The 16,101-nt window shown below is 33.7% G+C and overlaps 1 protein-coding gene across 1 annotated transcript; it reads right to left on the bottom strand.

The window, feature by feature from the left end:
* Nucleotides 1–3,711: 3,711 nt before the first annotated feature.
* dus2 (dihydrouridine synthase 2) lies at nucleotides 3,712–15,810 on the bottom strand. The gene is made up of 16 exons (XM_054620071.1): nucleotides 15,683–15,810; nucleotides 14,357–14,494; nucleotides 13,664–13,709; nucleotides 12,458–12,549; nucleotides 12,331–12,374; nucleotides 11,453–11,513; nucleotides 11,309–11,356; nucleotides 10,472–10,537; nucleotides 9,834–9,904; nucleotides 9,319–9,405; nucleotides 8,763–8,931; nucleotides 8,054–8,175; nucleotides 7,116–7,256; nucleotides 6,568–6,655; nucleotides 5,873–5,946; nucleotides 3,712–5,500 (listed from the first exon to the last, which is right to left on the bottom strand). The coding sequence occupies exons 2-16, from the start codon at nucleotides 14,477–14,479 to the stop codon at nucleotides 5,260–5,262; spliced, it is 1,473 nt and encodes a 490-aa protein (XP_054476046.1). The 5' UTR covers nucleotides 14,480–14,494; nucleotides 15,683–15,810; the 3' UTR covers nucleotides 3,712–5,259.
* Nucleotides 15,811–16,101: the final 291 nt, after the last annotated feature.

Genomic DNA, 16,101 nt, shown 5'->3' with positions numbered 1-16,101 from the left:
TTAATTATTACATAGTCAATTTATCTTATATTTATATATGTATAATTATCCCTTAATTACTTATTAATTATTAAATAGTCAATTTATCTTATATTTATATATGTAATAATTATCCCTTAATTAATTATTAATTAATTATTACATATTCATTATTAAATTTAGTCACTTTATCTTATATTTATATATGTAATAATTATCCCTTAATTAATTATTAATTATTACATAGTCAATTTATCTTATATTTATATATGTAATAATTATCCCTTAATTAATTATTAATTATTACATAGTCACTTTATCTTATATTTATATATGTAATAATTATCCCTTAATTAATTATTAATTATTACATAGTCAATTTATCTTATATTTATATATGTAATAATTATCCCTTAATTAATTATTAATTATTACATAGTCAATTTATCTTATATTTATATATGTAATAATTATCCCTTAATTAATTATTAATTATTACATAGTCACTTTATCTTATATTTATATATGTAATAATTATCCCTTAATTAATTATTAATTATTACATAGTCACTTTATCTTATATTTATATATGTAATAATTATCCCTTAATTAATTATTAATTATTACATAGTCACTTTATCTTATATTTATATATGTAATAATTATCCCTTAATTAATTATTAATTATTACATAGTCACTTTATCTTATATTTATATTATAATTTTAATTAATTATTAATTATTACATAGTCACTTTATCTTATATTTATATATGTAATTAATTAATTATTAATTATTACATATTTAATTCATCTTATATTTATATATGTAATAATTATCCCTTAATTAATTATTAATTATTACATAGTCACTTTATCTTATATTTATATATGTAATAAATTATTAATTATTAATTATTACATATTTAATTCATCTTATATTTATATATGTAATAATTATCCCTTAATTAATTATTAATTATTACATAGTTACTTTATCTTATATTTATATATGTAATAAATTATTAATTATTAATTATTACATATATTTAATTCATCTTATATTTATATATATAATAATATTATCCCTTAATTAATTATTAATTATTACATTCACTTTATCTTTAATTATTAATTATTACATATTATTAACTTTATCTTATATTTATATATAATATTAATTATTAATTATTACATTATTTAATTCATCTTATATTAATTATTAATTATTACATATTTAATTCATCTTATATTTATATATGTAATAATTATAATTAATTATTAATTATTACATATTTAATTCATCTTATATTTATATATGTAATATTATCCCTTAATTAATTATTAATTATTACATAGTCACTTTATCTTATATTTATATATTATTATCCCTTAATTAATTATTAATTATTACATATTTAATTTATCTTATATTTATATATGTAATATTAATTATTAATTATTACATATTTAATTCATCTTATATTTATATATGTAATAATTATCCTTATGATCACAGAAGTTGTTGAGCTGCATCTACTCCCCGCGCTGCGTTCACGGTCCGCTCGGAAACCTGAGAGTCACGTTAAGGAAGTCCAAAGACACAGGAAGAGTTCAACGGAATTCATTAATTATTAATTCATGATTACATAACTTGATTTGTTAAGTTGTATTTATATATGTTACATTTTATCCCTTATTCTAACTTGATTTATTAAGTTATTTTTATTTATGTTATATTTTATCCCTTATTCTCACTTGGTTATATTATAGTTATATTTTATCCCTTATTCTCACTTATATATATTTTACATTTTATCCATTATTCTAACTTGATTTATTAAGTTATATTTATATATGTTACATTTTATCCATTATTCTCACTTGATTAATATACTTTTAAGTTATTTTTATTTATGTTATATTTTATTTTTATACAACTTTAAGTTATACTTATATATGTAATAATTATCCCTTAATTAATTATTAATTAATGAATCATTTTTTAATTAAAATTAAATAATGTAATTTTCATTTTCACTCTTTTTTTTGTATTTATTTATTTTTATACTTTATTTGTGATTACGGTGCTTTAACTACACTTTTTTTTGACACGATGTTTGTAGTGTAAATTAACTTATTTTACTTTTAATCAATTCGTACATTGATGGATTTAAAAGAGCTCCATTTGCTATTAAATCACTTTAAGGACATCAAATTAAAACTATTTAAATTCTACTTAAGTTTTATAAAGTCAAATTACTGACATTAACTGAATGTTAAAGCAGGTGTTTGTGACTCTATTTATAATTCATTTATTATATATCTATTTATATTTATTCTGGTGGCACATTCGAGGCTTTGTACATACAGTATCTGATAGATGTATACATGTATATATTATATTCTAGTTTTATTATGTTACTTGTCATGTCATGTGTGTTTGTACATACAGTGTCTGATAGATGTATAAATGTATATATTATATTCTAGTGTTATTATGTTATAAATGTATATATTATAACATAATAATACATGTGTGTTTGTACTTCCTCTTACTGCCGTGACACTCATTTCCTGTGAAGTTTTCAGATATCTTGTGGCTTCTTCTGACACTTCAGTTTGCACCGAGATGTTTCCAATATGGTTAAAAAATATTCACTTTAAAATAATAAGAATATTTAGGTTTAGGTTTATTTTTAGACCCAGAGGTCTGCATTTAAAGCATGGTGTCACAGTGTTGAAGTTCAATGTTGTATGTTAAAGACCGCTCTAATGAATCGATATTCTCATATTTCACAGTGCCCCTGAAGGCACCATTAGCCCGGTGATGACGTCAGTAGCTGGGTGTTGACATCTCTCAGGTTCAATTTAGGACTTTTTAATGATAAGACCAGTGATGGAGGAAGTATTTAGATCCTTTACTGCAATAAAAATACTTTGTAACAGTAAAGGAAATAATACAACATTGTAAAAAATACTCTATTACAGTAAAAGTACTAGTACCCCACAGTAAAAATACTCTATTACAGTAAAAGTACTAGTACCCCACAGTAAAAATACTCTATTACAGTAAAAGTACTAGTACCCCACAGTAAAATACTCTATTACAGTAAAAGTACTAGTACCCCACAGTAAAAATACTCTATTACAGTAAAAGTACTAGTACACCACAGTAAAAATACTCTATTACAGTAAAAGTACTAGTATCCCACAGTAAAAATACTCTATTACAGTAAAAGTACTAGTACCCCACAGTAAAAATACTCTATTACAGTAAAAGTACTAGTACACCACTGTAAAAAGTACTCTATTGCAGTAAAGTTTTAATACCACACAGTAAAAATACTCTATTACAGTAAGTGTAAAAATACTATGTTAAAGTAAAGTGTTCCTTCAGTAAAAATATGTCAGTATAATGAGTAAAAAGTTATCACAGTATTTAAACTGTAACTGTTGTACTATTATATATTCTATTATTAGATTATTATCACTCATGCATTAATGTAAAAGCAGGATTTTACTGTTGTTGTTGAGCTGGAGCTCATTTGAACTATTAATTAATGATTATTTTCAATATGGATTAAGCTTTTGATTATTTTCTCAATTAATCGATTGATTGTTTAGTTGTAATCGATTGATTGTTTAGTTGTAAAAATAGACACTAACACACTCTCTCTCACTCACCTCGTTCATCATAATGAATGAAACCTAAATTCAACAGTTTGTCTCTTTCTTGTGTTTTTAATAGTTTTTAGTTGAGACTTTAACTTCAGGCCGCAGCTTCACAATCAAAAAATCATAAAATAAAAGATGCTGATCCTAAAACATGAACATGAAACCAACAGCGACCGCAGCTTTCAGAAGATTTCTCTAAGTGAAAACTTAAGTGAAAAATAAAGATCGGCAATTAAAAAGTTCTGTAAGGCAGCAAGTTTAAAATTAAAGTGTTTTTCACAAAAATATCTGAATTAATAAATCCTTGATATGAAGGTTCAGCTCTGCCTCCTACTGGATGAAAATATACATATGACCCTCTTCAGTTACCAGGGAAAATAAAACAAACATGAGTTCTATTAAAATAAAAAGATGTAAAATAAAGAGTAGTGAATATTAAAGACTTTGTCCCATCAGACCCAGAGGAAGACAGATCCCAGTTTAAATGTGTGAAAACAGTTTTGAAGTAAAGAAATGTAAAGGTTGAGGTCAGAATACAAGGTTAGTGCCACTATAGGTAAAAAATAAATAGAATAACAGTCAAGGAGAAGGGGGTAATATTCAGAAAAATAACTCAGAATTTACTAGATTTAAGTTGTAAAATGACACAAAAAAACTAATCTGGTCTAATAAAAACGTAATAATACTGTGTTTTTCTCTTCACTTTGTAAGGTTGGATCATCACACCACAGACGCCATCGGAATTCTGTTGCTCCTGAAGTGGTCTTCTTGTTTAGTACGGCTTCTGAGTAAAGTCGTCATGACGTCTCCCATTGGTTTGTATTATGAAGCCTTGAGTTTAGCAATTTTGCCGTCGCCATCTTGTTTTTATGCAACCAGTGAACAGGAAGTGACCATATTTGGACTGAGGAGGAGTGACGTAGAGACGCCGTATACGTCTCTGGTGTCGACCTGTCAATCAGTGTGTAGCCCCGCCCTAAAGCATCCCCTGCTTTATGGTCTGTTTGACTCTAAATGGAGCATCATTTACTAAATGAACATCATGCTGTATTGAAGAAGACTTGAAACTAGAGATTGAGACCATAAACTCATGTTTACAATGTTTACTGAGGGAATAAATCAAGAGAGAAGTAGAGTCATTTTCTCATAGACTTCTATACAACCAGAGGAGTCGCCCCCTGGTGGACAGGAGAGAGAATGCAGCTCGGCAGAACCGGCGTCTGTGGTGTGATGAAGTTTATTTCTCGTAAATTTATGACTTTACAATTGCAGAGAATATTCCTCAGAGTTTTATCTCGGATATTAACACCCAGGTTCATCACTTATTAGCATTGTATGACCACCAAAGGCTCGAATATGACGTCGTAGCTGCTGTTTGTGTTTTAGAGCAAATTAATCTAAACTTAATTTCTAGGATCATCATTAATGTTCAGACAGAAAACGATGAAGGTCAAAAATGAACTGAGAAACTATTTGATGCAGAGAAACTTAAAAAAAAAGCTAAGAAAAAATAAACTCCCTTGATTTGTTCTTCGGGTTCACACAAACGTCCGTCAGCGTTCAGAGACACGTCTTCCTGTTTAGACTTAAAGTTTCTGACTCTTCATGCAGTCTGGTCAGCGTTCTCCACAGCGACGCTCTCTTTGTCGTCCGTCTCCTGTTGGGTTTCGACCACGTGTCGTTTATTGCTCCCCTCTTCCTCCGCGGCTCCGTTCAGCTTCACCTCCCTCTTCCTCTTGCAGACCAAGCCGGAGTCTTCCTCGCCGATTCGACCCTCCGGAACGCCAAGGACCCGCAGACACACGACGGCGGCCGCTTGCTCGGCGAATTTCTTCGATTTCTCCCTGAAAATAAAAACGACGAGATCATTCAGCACAAGTGTGTGTGTGTGTGTGAGAGTGTGTGTGTGTGTGTGAGTGAGTGAGTGAGTGTGTGTGTGTGTGTGTGCGTGTGTGTGAGAGTGTGTGTGTGAGTGCCTGTGTGTGTGTGTGTGTGAGTGTGAGTGTGTGTGTGTGTGTGTGTGTGTGTGTGTGTGTGTGTGTGTGTGTGTGTGAGAGAGCGTGTGTGCGTGAGTGCATGTGTGTGTGAGTGCGTGTGTGAGAGTGTGTGTGTGAGTGCATGTGTGAGAGAGAGAGTGTGTGTGTGTGTGTGTGTGTGTGTGTGTGTGTGTGTGTGTGTGTGTGTGTGTGTGTGTGTGTGTGTGTGTGTGTGCTGACCACAGTGAAGATCTGTATTTCTTCTCCGCTAAGGTCACGGTGGATTGGAAGGCTCGGTCCTGAGAGCGCTGCGCCTGAAAGTCAAAAACAAACACTCATTGATTTCTTATCTTCATCTCCATCAATCAATAAAACAGAAAATAGTTATTTTTACTACATTATGACTGTAAATCGAAGCTGTTGGGCTGAAAAGACTTGGAATGATTTACTTTAGTCACAAATGGTCATATAAGGAGAAGTAGAAGTATATTTAAACGTTTAAATGATGCTGCTTACAATAATCACATATTGTAAAGAAGTTGAAGTAGAAGAATAAGGTGGAAGAGAAGAAGGAGAAGGAGAAGAAGAAAGATGAAGAAAGATGAAGAGAAGGAGAAGAAAAGAAGGAGAAGAAGAAGATGATGCTGATGTTAAAGGTTCCTAAAGACAACCAGAGCTGTTACCAAACAAATAACTGTATAAAGTCCATCAGACCACGAAGACCAGAATCCGCTCTAGAAAAATCCCTCTGAAGTGTTTCAGCGTCAGTTTCTGAAGATATCGATGATATTAAATAAATATTCAATCTGCTCTTTTTTGCGTCAGATTACAGTGAAAATGTTTCTTTGTAGCAGAAACAGAAGTTGAAAACGTTCCTTTAAAGGTTTGATTTAGTCTTTTATTGTGAAGGTCTAACAGCAGCAGGAAGCTCTTACCATCTCATAGAGCGGCTGCTCCAGCTTCTCCTTGCGGCTCCACTCCAGCAGGAACATCTTTGGCGTGATGTGAGGAGGATACTCCCTCCTGAAAACACAAACACATCCACCAATCAGGAGGAGAAGGAGGAGGAGAAGAAGTGGAAGAAGAATGAGGAGGAGGGGAAGAAGTAGAAGAAGAAGAATAAGGAGGAGGAGAAGAAGTGGAAGAAGAATAAGTGGAAGAAGAATGAGGAGAAGAAGGAGGAGGGGAAGAAGAAGGAGATGAAAGTGGAAGAAGATGGAGAAGAAGTGGAAGAAGAAGAAGAAGAAGTGGAAGAAGAAGGAGATGGAGAAGAAGTGGAAGAAGAAGAAGGAGGAGGAGGAGGGGAAGAAGTGGAAGAAGAAGAAGAAGAAGAAGAAGAAGAAGAAGAAGAAGAAGAAGAAGGACGAGAAGATGTGGAAGAAGAAGGAGAGAAAAGAAAAAGAAGGAGGATCTTCCAACAGGATCTGGTAGAGATAAATAAAGTTGTCCTGATTTGAATGACGTCAGACTCTCAGGAACTCACCGCTCAAACCTGACGGCCATCGTGGTGACGTCTCCGTCCATCAGCAGTCCCTCCGGCGGGCTGCTGCTGGTCAGGGCCTCCCTCCTGACCCGCAGCTGGTCCTGGGTCTGCTGGTAGAACTCCTGCAGCCCCAACGCCTCGCTGCAAAACACACAACGCTTTACTGGGACCAGAACCAGAACCACCAGGTCTAGTGGTGGAATAGAGCGCTGTCGATCCGTATAGATCCTCTTTAGCGTTACTTTGTGCATGTGTACCGCTGATTAAATACAGTTCAAGTTAACCATCACAGTGTAAATAAAGTTTTACTGACGATCGTTATCCTCCAATATTCAGTAAAATATGAGATCAGGACTTCATTTATGCTTTTCTAGTCTCTGATCTCTGATGATGTTACATCGTAAACAACCAATCTGTGTTTAAACCAACAGGAGAGCTAGTAACGTTAGCAGCACCGCTAACGGCTAATGAACAGAGGTTCAGTTCAGTTACATTATGATGCGTTCAGGCTCTGTTCAGTTAAAGTGAGTATTGGGTGAAGGTAAATTATAACGTTATCATGATGTGTTCACATGTAATCTGTAAAATGTAGTGTTGGTGATAAACTAGAATAAATCCAGTAGTTTGAACGAGATGTTTTCACATGAATATAAATAGATATTAGAGATGAATTATGATGTTTAACTTCCTAACACTAGCTCTAAGATTATAACATCATTAAAACTAATAATGACTAGATCTGTTTTAATCCATAAAAATACAATCTTTCATTTCCTTATCATTTAAATTGTGTGTTTTATTAAGGAAAAAAGCACTATAAATTATTATAACAAAGTAAAAGATGAACATTTAGTATTGTTGATGGTTTTCTGACTTCAGAGCGTTGAAATGATTTTTGGGACGGTGGCTAAATAAAATAAATAAAAGCAGAAACGTACCTGATGTCGGCGCTGGTCTGAGCCGCCTGCACCTGCTTCCCCAGAGGAGACTCCACCTTTTCTCTCATCATCTGACACAGACAGTACTTTGTGTTGAAGGCGTGGTTGTTGTACCGGATCGCCTAGGAAACCACAGACAGCCAATAAGAGGAGCCCGTCTGAATCCCAGTTCCTCCACTGGTTTCACAGAAGTCACAAGTTCTTACTTAAGAGGAGACACTTTAGGTGAATAGGTTTAAAAAATATATAACTAATAATTATCATCATGAATTTGTTTTTTGGATTACAAGTTTTCTGAAATGTTATGTTTAAATATGCAAATGAGGCATTATCTAATGGTAACTTTTGGTGAATTTAGGAGAAATATACAGACACAAAGTAGTAAAATAAATGTTTTCCTTCAACTAGTCTGAAAGTAGACGTGTTATGGAAGAGAAATTATAAAGAAGAAGAAGAAGAAGGAGGAAGAAGGAGGAGGAAGGGGAGAAGAAGAAGGAAGGAGAAGAAGAAGAAGAAGGAAGAGGAGAAGAAGGAGGAAGAGGAGGAGAAGAAGAAGAAGAAGAAGAAGACGGAGGAAGAGAAGAAGAAGAAGGATAGACCAAATTCTGTGGGTAAAAACAATGTTTTTGCCTGAAGTGTCACTAAACAACTAAAGACTGACTACAGAAAACCCTCCAATGAATGAATAATTGGTCTTTGAAGGTCTCACGTATTTGAGGTAGTCCTCCATGACCGTCTCCAGAGGAAGAGGTCCTCGCTCTCTGAACACAGAAGCGTTCCACATGGCGGCTCGAGCCAACATGACCGACGAGGCGCCGGTCGACTTCCGGAACTCCTCGATGTCGGCGTTCGTCTTCACCAGATCCAGAGAACCTCCACTGGAGGAGAGACAGAGAAAGAACTACTACTACTACATCTCAGAGGTAAATAATGTACTTTTTACTGTACTACATCTCAGAGGTAAATAATGTACTTCTTACTGTACTACATCTCAGAGGTCAATACTGTAGTTTTTACTGTACTACATTTCTGAGGTAAATATTGTACTTTTTACTCCACTACATCTCACTAAATGTTCTCTGTTGTTGCGTTTAAGGACACGACAACGCCTCAGATTTCTGAACAGAAACATTTTGGCAAAAAACAACCTCATTTTTCAAAACATAAATTTCTACATGTCTTCTTCACTGTGATTAAATATCTGTCACAAACTATTCTGAAGTCTCTGCAGGCTGCTAGAAGCACCAGGAGGTGTTGGGTCTTACTTGGCGATGACGGGGATGGAAACGGCCCGAGCGACGGCCTGAATGTAGTCGACGTGGAGCGGATGGCGAGGACGCTCATCCTTCAACCTGAACGTCACATCAACGGGTCAGTGAACACATCGATACTACATGAATGAAGCAGGAGGCACTCCGACCAATCAGGAAGAAGAATCAATCATTAATTATAACATATATGAAGATGCACAAAGAATAAAACTATATATTTACAAAATTCTACTCCCAAAATATCTGCTTTTAACCTGTGATACTAGTTAATGCTTGTTTTTATAATTTTTTTTTACTATTTTAATGTCATCCATCTGTTTTGTTTATATTGTTATTTCTTTAATTGAACTGTTTTTACCATGTAAAGTGCCTTTGAGTAGCTCTTAAAACCCTATACGAACACAATTTATTATTATCATTATTATTAAAAGCCATATAAAGATATGAAACTAAATTTCAGTTTAATATATATTTAAAATAATATTTCACATCGTTTCTTTTCAGTTTACCTGCCGTGAACAGCGACGGCAGCGACGCCCGTCCTCTCAATCCTCCGGACCAACTGGACCGTCTCATCCAACTGGAACCAGTGAAGAACACGAAACCAGTTAGGGGACACGTAACAGTATGGAATATAACATAACAGATGATTACAAAGACGCTGTTCAATGGTTCAACCAGACTGACAACTGAAAGAGACAAAGATCCTCTGAGCAACAGTTGAAAAAGAAGAAACTGGAAGATTAAAGGGACAGCTTCCTGTTTCAGAGTTTCACAATAAAAACACCTTCAAACAAACTGGAATTAACAATTAACTTCAAGCTTCACAGTCGAACTAGAAGGATTTGTTTGTTGGAGTATCAGCTTAACTAATCACAGTTTAAACCTCTTCAATCAGAACATCAAAACAGGATTCTGTCATGTGACACTGTGAGGAAGTTTGAATCATTTCATTCAAACTTTTTCACATATAAATAACAAATCTGGTCACTGAGTGATAATGTTTGTATCTCTGTTAGAATAGTTAATATTGAAGGAAAGAAGAAGAACATAAATCTAACAGACGAATCATACATTTTAGACAACACAGTGTATGTATCTGATTTAAAACAATCAAACTAATAACGATGAGTTTTTCACATCTTACCGAAGGCAGGATCCGGATTTTACACGTGACCGGTATGGAAACTCCTGTGACGAGCTTCTTGAGGATCTACAGAGAGAAGAACATGTAACTCTGCTGTATTCTTTTAATGGTGGATTTTCAGATTTCAGATGTTCAGATATAAAGGAGCCAGATTCGACCGATCTGATTGGCTCTAAAACTTTAATAAATGCAGTCAAACCCTGAAATGTTCTAGATAATTTCGAGATAATTTCCTATCGATAGCAGCGATCAATATTGAGGGTGATCTGTTCCGCCAGTAATAACAATAAATATGTGAGAAACTTCCCAAAATAATGTCCGAAATTATCAGAAATATGTCCAACATTATTAGTAAGTTATGTGAAGAGAAAATGTCAGAAATATATATGAATTTCTTTTTGTAATATATGTTAAAAAAAAGAAAAGAAAAATGTCAGAAAAACATGTGATCAACATCTGACAAATATGGGAAAAATGTCTGAACATTATTAATGAAATGTGTTTCTGAAAAATATTTTTTAGGAATATATGTGAAATATATTGGTGAAAATGTCCTAAAACAATTATACAAAAGTGTAAAAAATGTTTAGCTGAATAGATTAGAAATATAAATTATGGGAACCATATTAAAAAAATATGTAAAAAAAAAAAAAAAAAATAGTGAAATGTGTAAAAAATAAAAGAGGAACATTTCTGAAATATATGTGAAAATTATATAAATATGTGAAAAATATTAGCGAAAACTGTCTTTAAAATGTCCCCAATTACATTAATAGGTTGAAAATTTAAAATATGTGAAAAATAAAATAATAAATGCTACAGTTCAGATGTACTCACCGCCTCAATCTTGTTGGGATCTGACAAAAGAGCAGCTCCCATCCCGCCCTGTAAGAAGTCAGAGGTCAACCAGAGGTCAAATGTCAGCCAGGAGGTCAAAGGTCAGAGCAGCAGCCGTCGGTTAGTTATGGACAGGAAACTCACCTTAGTGGAGTATTCTTTGGGACAGCCCATATTCACATCGATAGCAGCCACATCCTGCTCCCTAAAAGAAAGAAGATGAGGTAGTCGTTAAACAGTCAGGTCCAGCAATGCATTATGGGAAAAAAGGGCTCATTCATTACATTGGAAAACGCTTATAGTAATACCAACTACAGAGACTGTGTACTATACAGAAAATACAGCCCTGTAATTGTACAGGAACCGCTCTTAGGCCAAAAAGATCTTTGTTTTTATGCTTATAAAAACATGAAGTTCTCTTAAAGGGATGTAAAATATGTGGAGGTAGCGCTGCGCCAGACAGTATTTTTAAATGCTACATTGCTTGTAGGACAATGTTTAAATGATAACTTTGGAGGCAGTTTGGCCTCCTGAGCTCTCAATGATTCAGCATTCAGTTAACGCACAAGTCATTATGTTGCATTTGCTTCTGGTGTTCTTCAATTCTGTTTTAGAAAAAGGAAACAATGAGAGTAACATGCCACGCAGCTTTAAAAGTGGCGTATTTTCTTTTCAAATAAGTGCTGTGCAGTGGATTTAATTTATGCTGATGTGAGGAGCGGTTCCCCTAGATTTAATAAAGTAACTGATAAATATTATTAAAAAACAGTTAAAGTGTTAAACTTGAGAACAGAATTTGGTGTAGCATAATTGTGTTTTACCGAACAGATAAAGCCCAAAAATGATGTCTAAAAAGCTGAGATATGTGATGAAAACACGGCCGATTTTTAAAAAATATGTTATTTGTAGAAAGAATATTGAGTCTCCTTCCCTGTTTGCATATTTCTCCATGTTTTGTTCTGCAAGCTTTAACCTTGAATTAAAACACAGCTTAAGGTTCAGAGATGAAGCCGTGAACTCACACAAGCCGGGCCACGATCAGCGCTCTGTCCGGGTCGGCAGTTCCCTACAAAAACAAAAAGAAAACTCACGGTTCTGTCTGAGAATTTACAACAACCTCACATCAAATATTAATGTTTAGACTCTCACCATCTGGAAGACGACTCTGTGCTTCTCCCTCTCACAGGTCCTGAACATCACTCGCTCATCTGGGGCCACAAAATCCACCGTCTCCAACACCTCTGCAAAACACAAACAATGAAAAATAAGCTTTATTTATATGAACCCTGGAGCGTTTTTTCTTGTCCTGTCATATTTTTTTCCTTTGATTATATATTTTGCAAAAATTGGAAAAAACAATAGAATCTATATATCCAACATTATGTTAAGTGTCCACAAGTGTAATCCAATTCTGGAAAAAGATAATTGAGGCTCCGACTTCCATATATTTTGAACTATTTACATTTTTACAGCCTCTCCTCTCCTCTCTGTGTTCAGCAGCCTGAAGTTCAGTCAAAGTTTCACAGATTATTTGTCACATGACTGTTGGTCTCAGTGGAATCAATCATGGCTTCATAGTTTCACTGAGGAGCTCAGAATTTAATGTTTTTAACAGAATCTGGTTAAAGCTAACGGTTTATTTGGGATGAAATTTTAAAATGAGACATGTAGAATAAAATGTTTTTGATAAAATATCACAATTCTAAGCCATGATGTGTTCAAGGACCATCGGAAAGATGAAAATCTGACAATGGCTGTGACTGCTTTAGTTACTTTGTAGATTCAGATCAATAATACAAACAACAAACAACTAATAATTGATGATGAATCATTATAGTTTAAACAACCAGCAGCAGTCATTAAAATGAGCTCCGCCTTTACCAGCTGCTACAGTCTTAAACACATGAATGCATCATTAATTATATTCTAATGTAATATATACATTATCCTGCATAATTTACATACTTAGCAGTGAGTAGTTTTGGTACTTTAAGTATATTTTAATTCTAATACTAAGGCTTTTAATTTGTTGTTGTTTTATTCTAGCCCTAGTTTTAAGATTTAATCATTGTTTATATCCATGCTGCTTGTTTTATTTTATTCAATATAGTTTTATTTATTGATTTTTAACATGTAATTGTTTTGCTGATATTATTTTTTGTCTGGTAAGATTTGATTTATATATTTTTTTCAATGTTGGCTGCATCTCTGTATGAAAGGTGCTTATTAAATGAATACATTTGAGTTAAGTAACATTTTGAATGCAGGACTTTTACTTGTAACAGAGTATTTCTACACTGTGGTATTGTTACTTTTACTGAAGTAAAGGATCAGAGTATTGTGTCAGACTCTCACCGTTCACCACTCGGTGACATTTGGCCATTTTGATGTCGATCAACTCCTGAAACAGACAAAAGAGTGAACAACATGTCAACTCATATAAACACTGATATCAATGGAAGCCCCACTCTGAAAGTAAACAATTAAAAATAAAAATAGGTGAAAACTTAGACAATCATTATGAATACAAACTTTCTCAAAATAAATGATTTGTTATCTCAAAATAATAATTTACCATTTCAGAATAAAATACAGCTAAGTATCTCAAAATGATTACTTAGTATCTAAGAAATATTACTTAGTATCTCAAAATAATGACTTAGTATCTCAAAATAATGATTTAGTATCTCAAAATAATAAGTTAGTACCTCAAAATAATGACTTAGTATCTCAGAATAATAAGTTAGTATCTCAAAATAATGACTTAGTATCTCAGAATAATAAGTTAGTATCTCAAAGTAATGACTTAGTATCTCAGAATAATGACTTAGTATGTCAGAATAATGACTTAGTATGTCAGAATAATGACTTAGTATCTCAAAATCATGACTTAGTATCTCAGAATATTAACCCATTACTTCTAGGTCATTATTTATGAGGTACTAACTCTTTGTTTCAATAAAATAAAGTAATGTCTCATGGGATCTTTTTATTGGGGTCTTCCGTAGACATCAGATGAGTCTCCCGGTCAGAAGCCTCCGTCCTCACCTCGCAGTAAACCACATCGGCTCCGTAGTCCAGAGCCAGCAGCCTCATGGGCAGAGTCCCGACCCGGACCATCGGGGCCAGGGCGGTGATGTGGCTGAAGCTCAGCCTGCCTGCTGCCGTCATGTCGGCTCAGTGGTCCTGTTAACGACACGGAGGGGAAACACCAGTCACTCACAACGTATCTGGAAAGTTTGGAGTTTATGAAAAATCATAAATCATAAGCCAGAGTTTGGTTTAGTCATAATCAGCTGTTATTGATTTTTTCCACCTAAAAAACAGTCGATTTAAGGCAGTTTTACATTTAGTCACAATTTAACAACCAACAAGTAAACACCACAAACCGTACACCATTAACTTTTAGTACCTGCTCCTTATTGCAATACAAATACACTGTGCAATTATAGTTATAATAGTCTTGTTTGCACTATAACCTCTGCTGCTGTAATCCTGTACATTTCCCTGCTGCAGGACTAATAAAGGATTATCTTATCTTATAATGACACAACACTAATACACTGTGCAATACAATAGTTATAATAGTTTCTGTCTGTAAATATACTATTTCAGTTATTGTGGATTCTTTACTGTTTTTTAATTGATCATTTACTTATTTATAATATTTATTCTGATCCTGGTTTTTACTATGTCTCTTGTTTGCACTATAACCTGTTCATTTCCCCACTGCAGGACTAATAAAGTATTATCTTATCTTATCTTATAATGACACGACACTAATATACTAATACACTAATACACTGTGCAATACAATAGTTATAATAGTTTCTGTCTGTAAATATAATATTTCAGTTATTGTGGATTCTTTACTGTTTTTTATTGATCATTTACTTATTTATAATACTTAATTTAATTTATTTTACTATGTCTCTTGTTTGCACTATAACCTCTGCTGCTGTAATCCAACACTAATACACTAATACACTGTGCAATACAATAGTTATAATAGTTTCTGTCTGTAAATATAATATATTTATATTTATGTAAATATGTATTTCAGTTATACTGTTTTTTAATTGCTTATTTATAATACTTAATTTAATCTTTTTTTTTTCACCATGTCTCTTAATTTCCCTGCTGCAGGACACATAAAGGATCATATCATCTTATCTTATCTTATCTTGTCTCGTCTCTGTGACGTCACCAGGAGGCGACAGTCTCCGGTGAGAGAGCCCGACACGAATGTAACAACTTAACGACATTTAACGACGTAAAAACAACAATGCCGAATTAGAAACAGAGCGCTAAACATTAAATAAAACGCGTGTTGTCCCGTTACTGTCGGCCTGTGAGCGGACAGAGAGAACTCACCGGCATCGAGCTGTGACTCCGGAGACGAGCAGCATGGAGCGCTCAGCAGCGTGTGCGTCCACTTCCTGTTTGGCCTCCTACGTCACCACATCCGCACAGATCCGCGGCGTGTAGATCTGCGCTACAGAAAGTAGAGCCGCGAAGACAGAGCGGCGGTGGAGGGAGAGCATATGTTCAGATCCTGTGCTGGAGTAGAGGTACTAATACCACACTGTGACAAGTATCCCGCAGTAAAAGCATGTGATCTATAACGTATTGTTGAATTATAAACAATGGGTCTGTTCTATTATTTGTTGTTCTAGCACAGGGTTATTGGCCCTTATGCATTAGTGCAGAAGGTTTTATTGGTGGTTTAACTTTTAACAAGTTGTTATTTTAATTATGGCTGATGTTTAAAATGCACCGATTGATGGTTTGGT

Source organism: Anoplopoma fimbria, chromosome 19, assembly GCF_027596085.1.
Source record: "Anoplopoma fimbria isolate UVic2021 breed Golden Eagle Sablefish chromosome 19, Afim_UVic_2022, whole genome shotgun sequence".
Taxonomy (NCBI): Eukaryota; Metazoa; Chordata; class Actinopteri; order Perciformes; family Anoplopomatidae; genus Anoplopoma; species Anoplopoma fimbria.
Note: the sequence above shows the minus strand (reverse complement) of the source record. Positions and strands in the feature narration are given on the sequence as shown.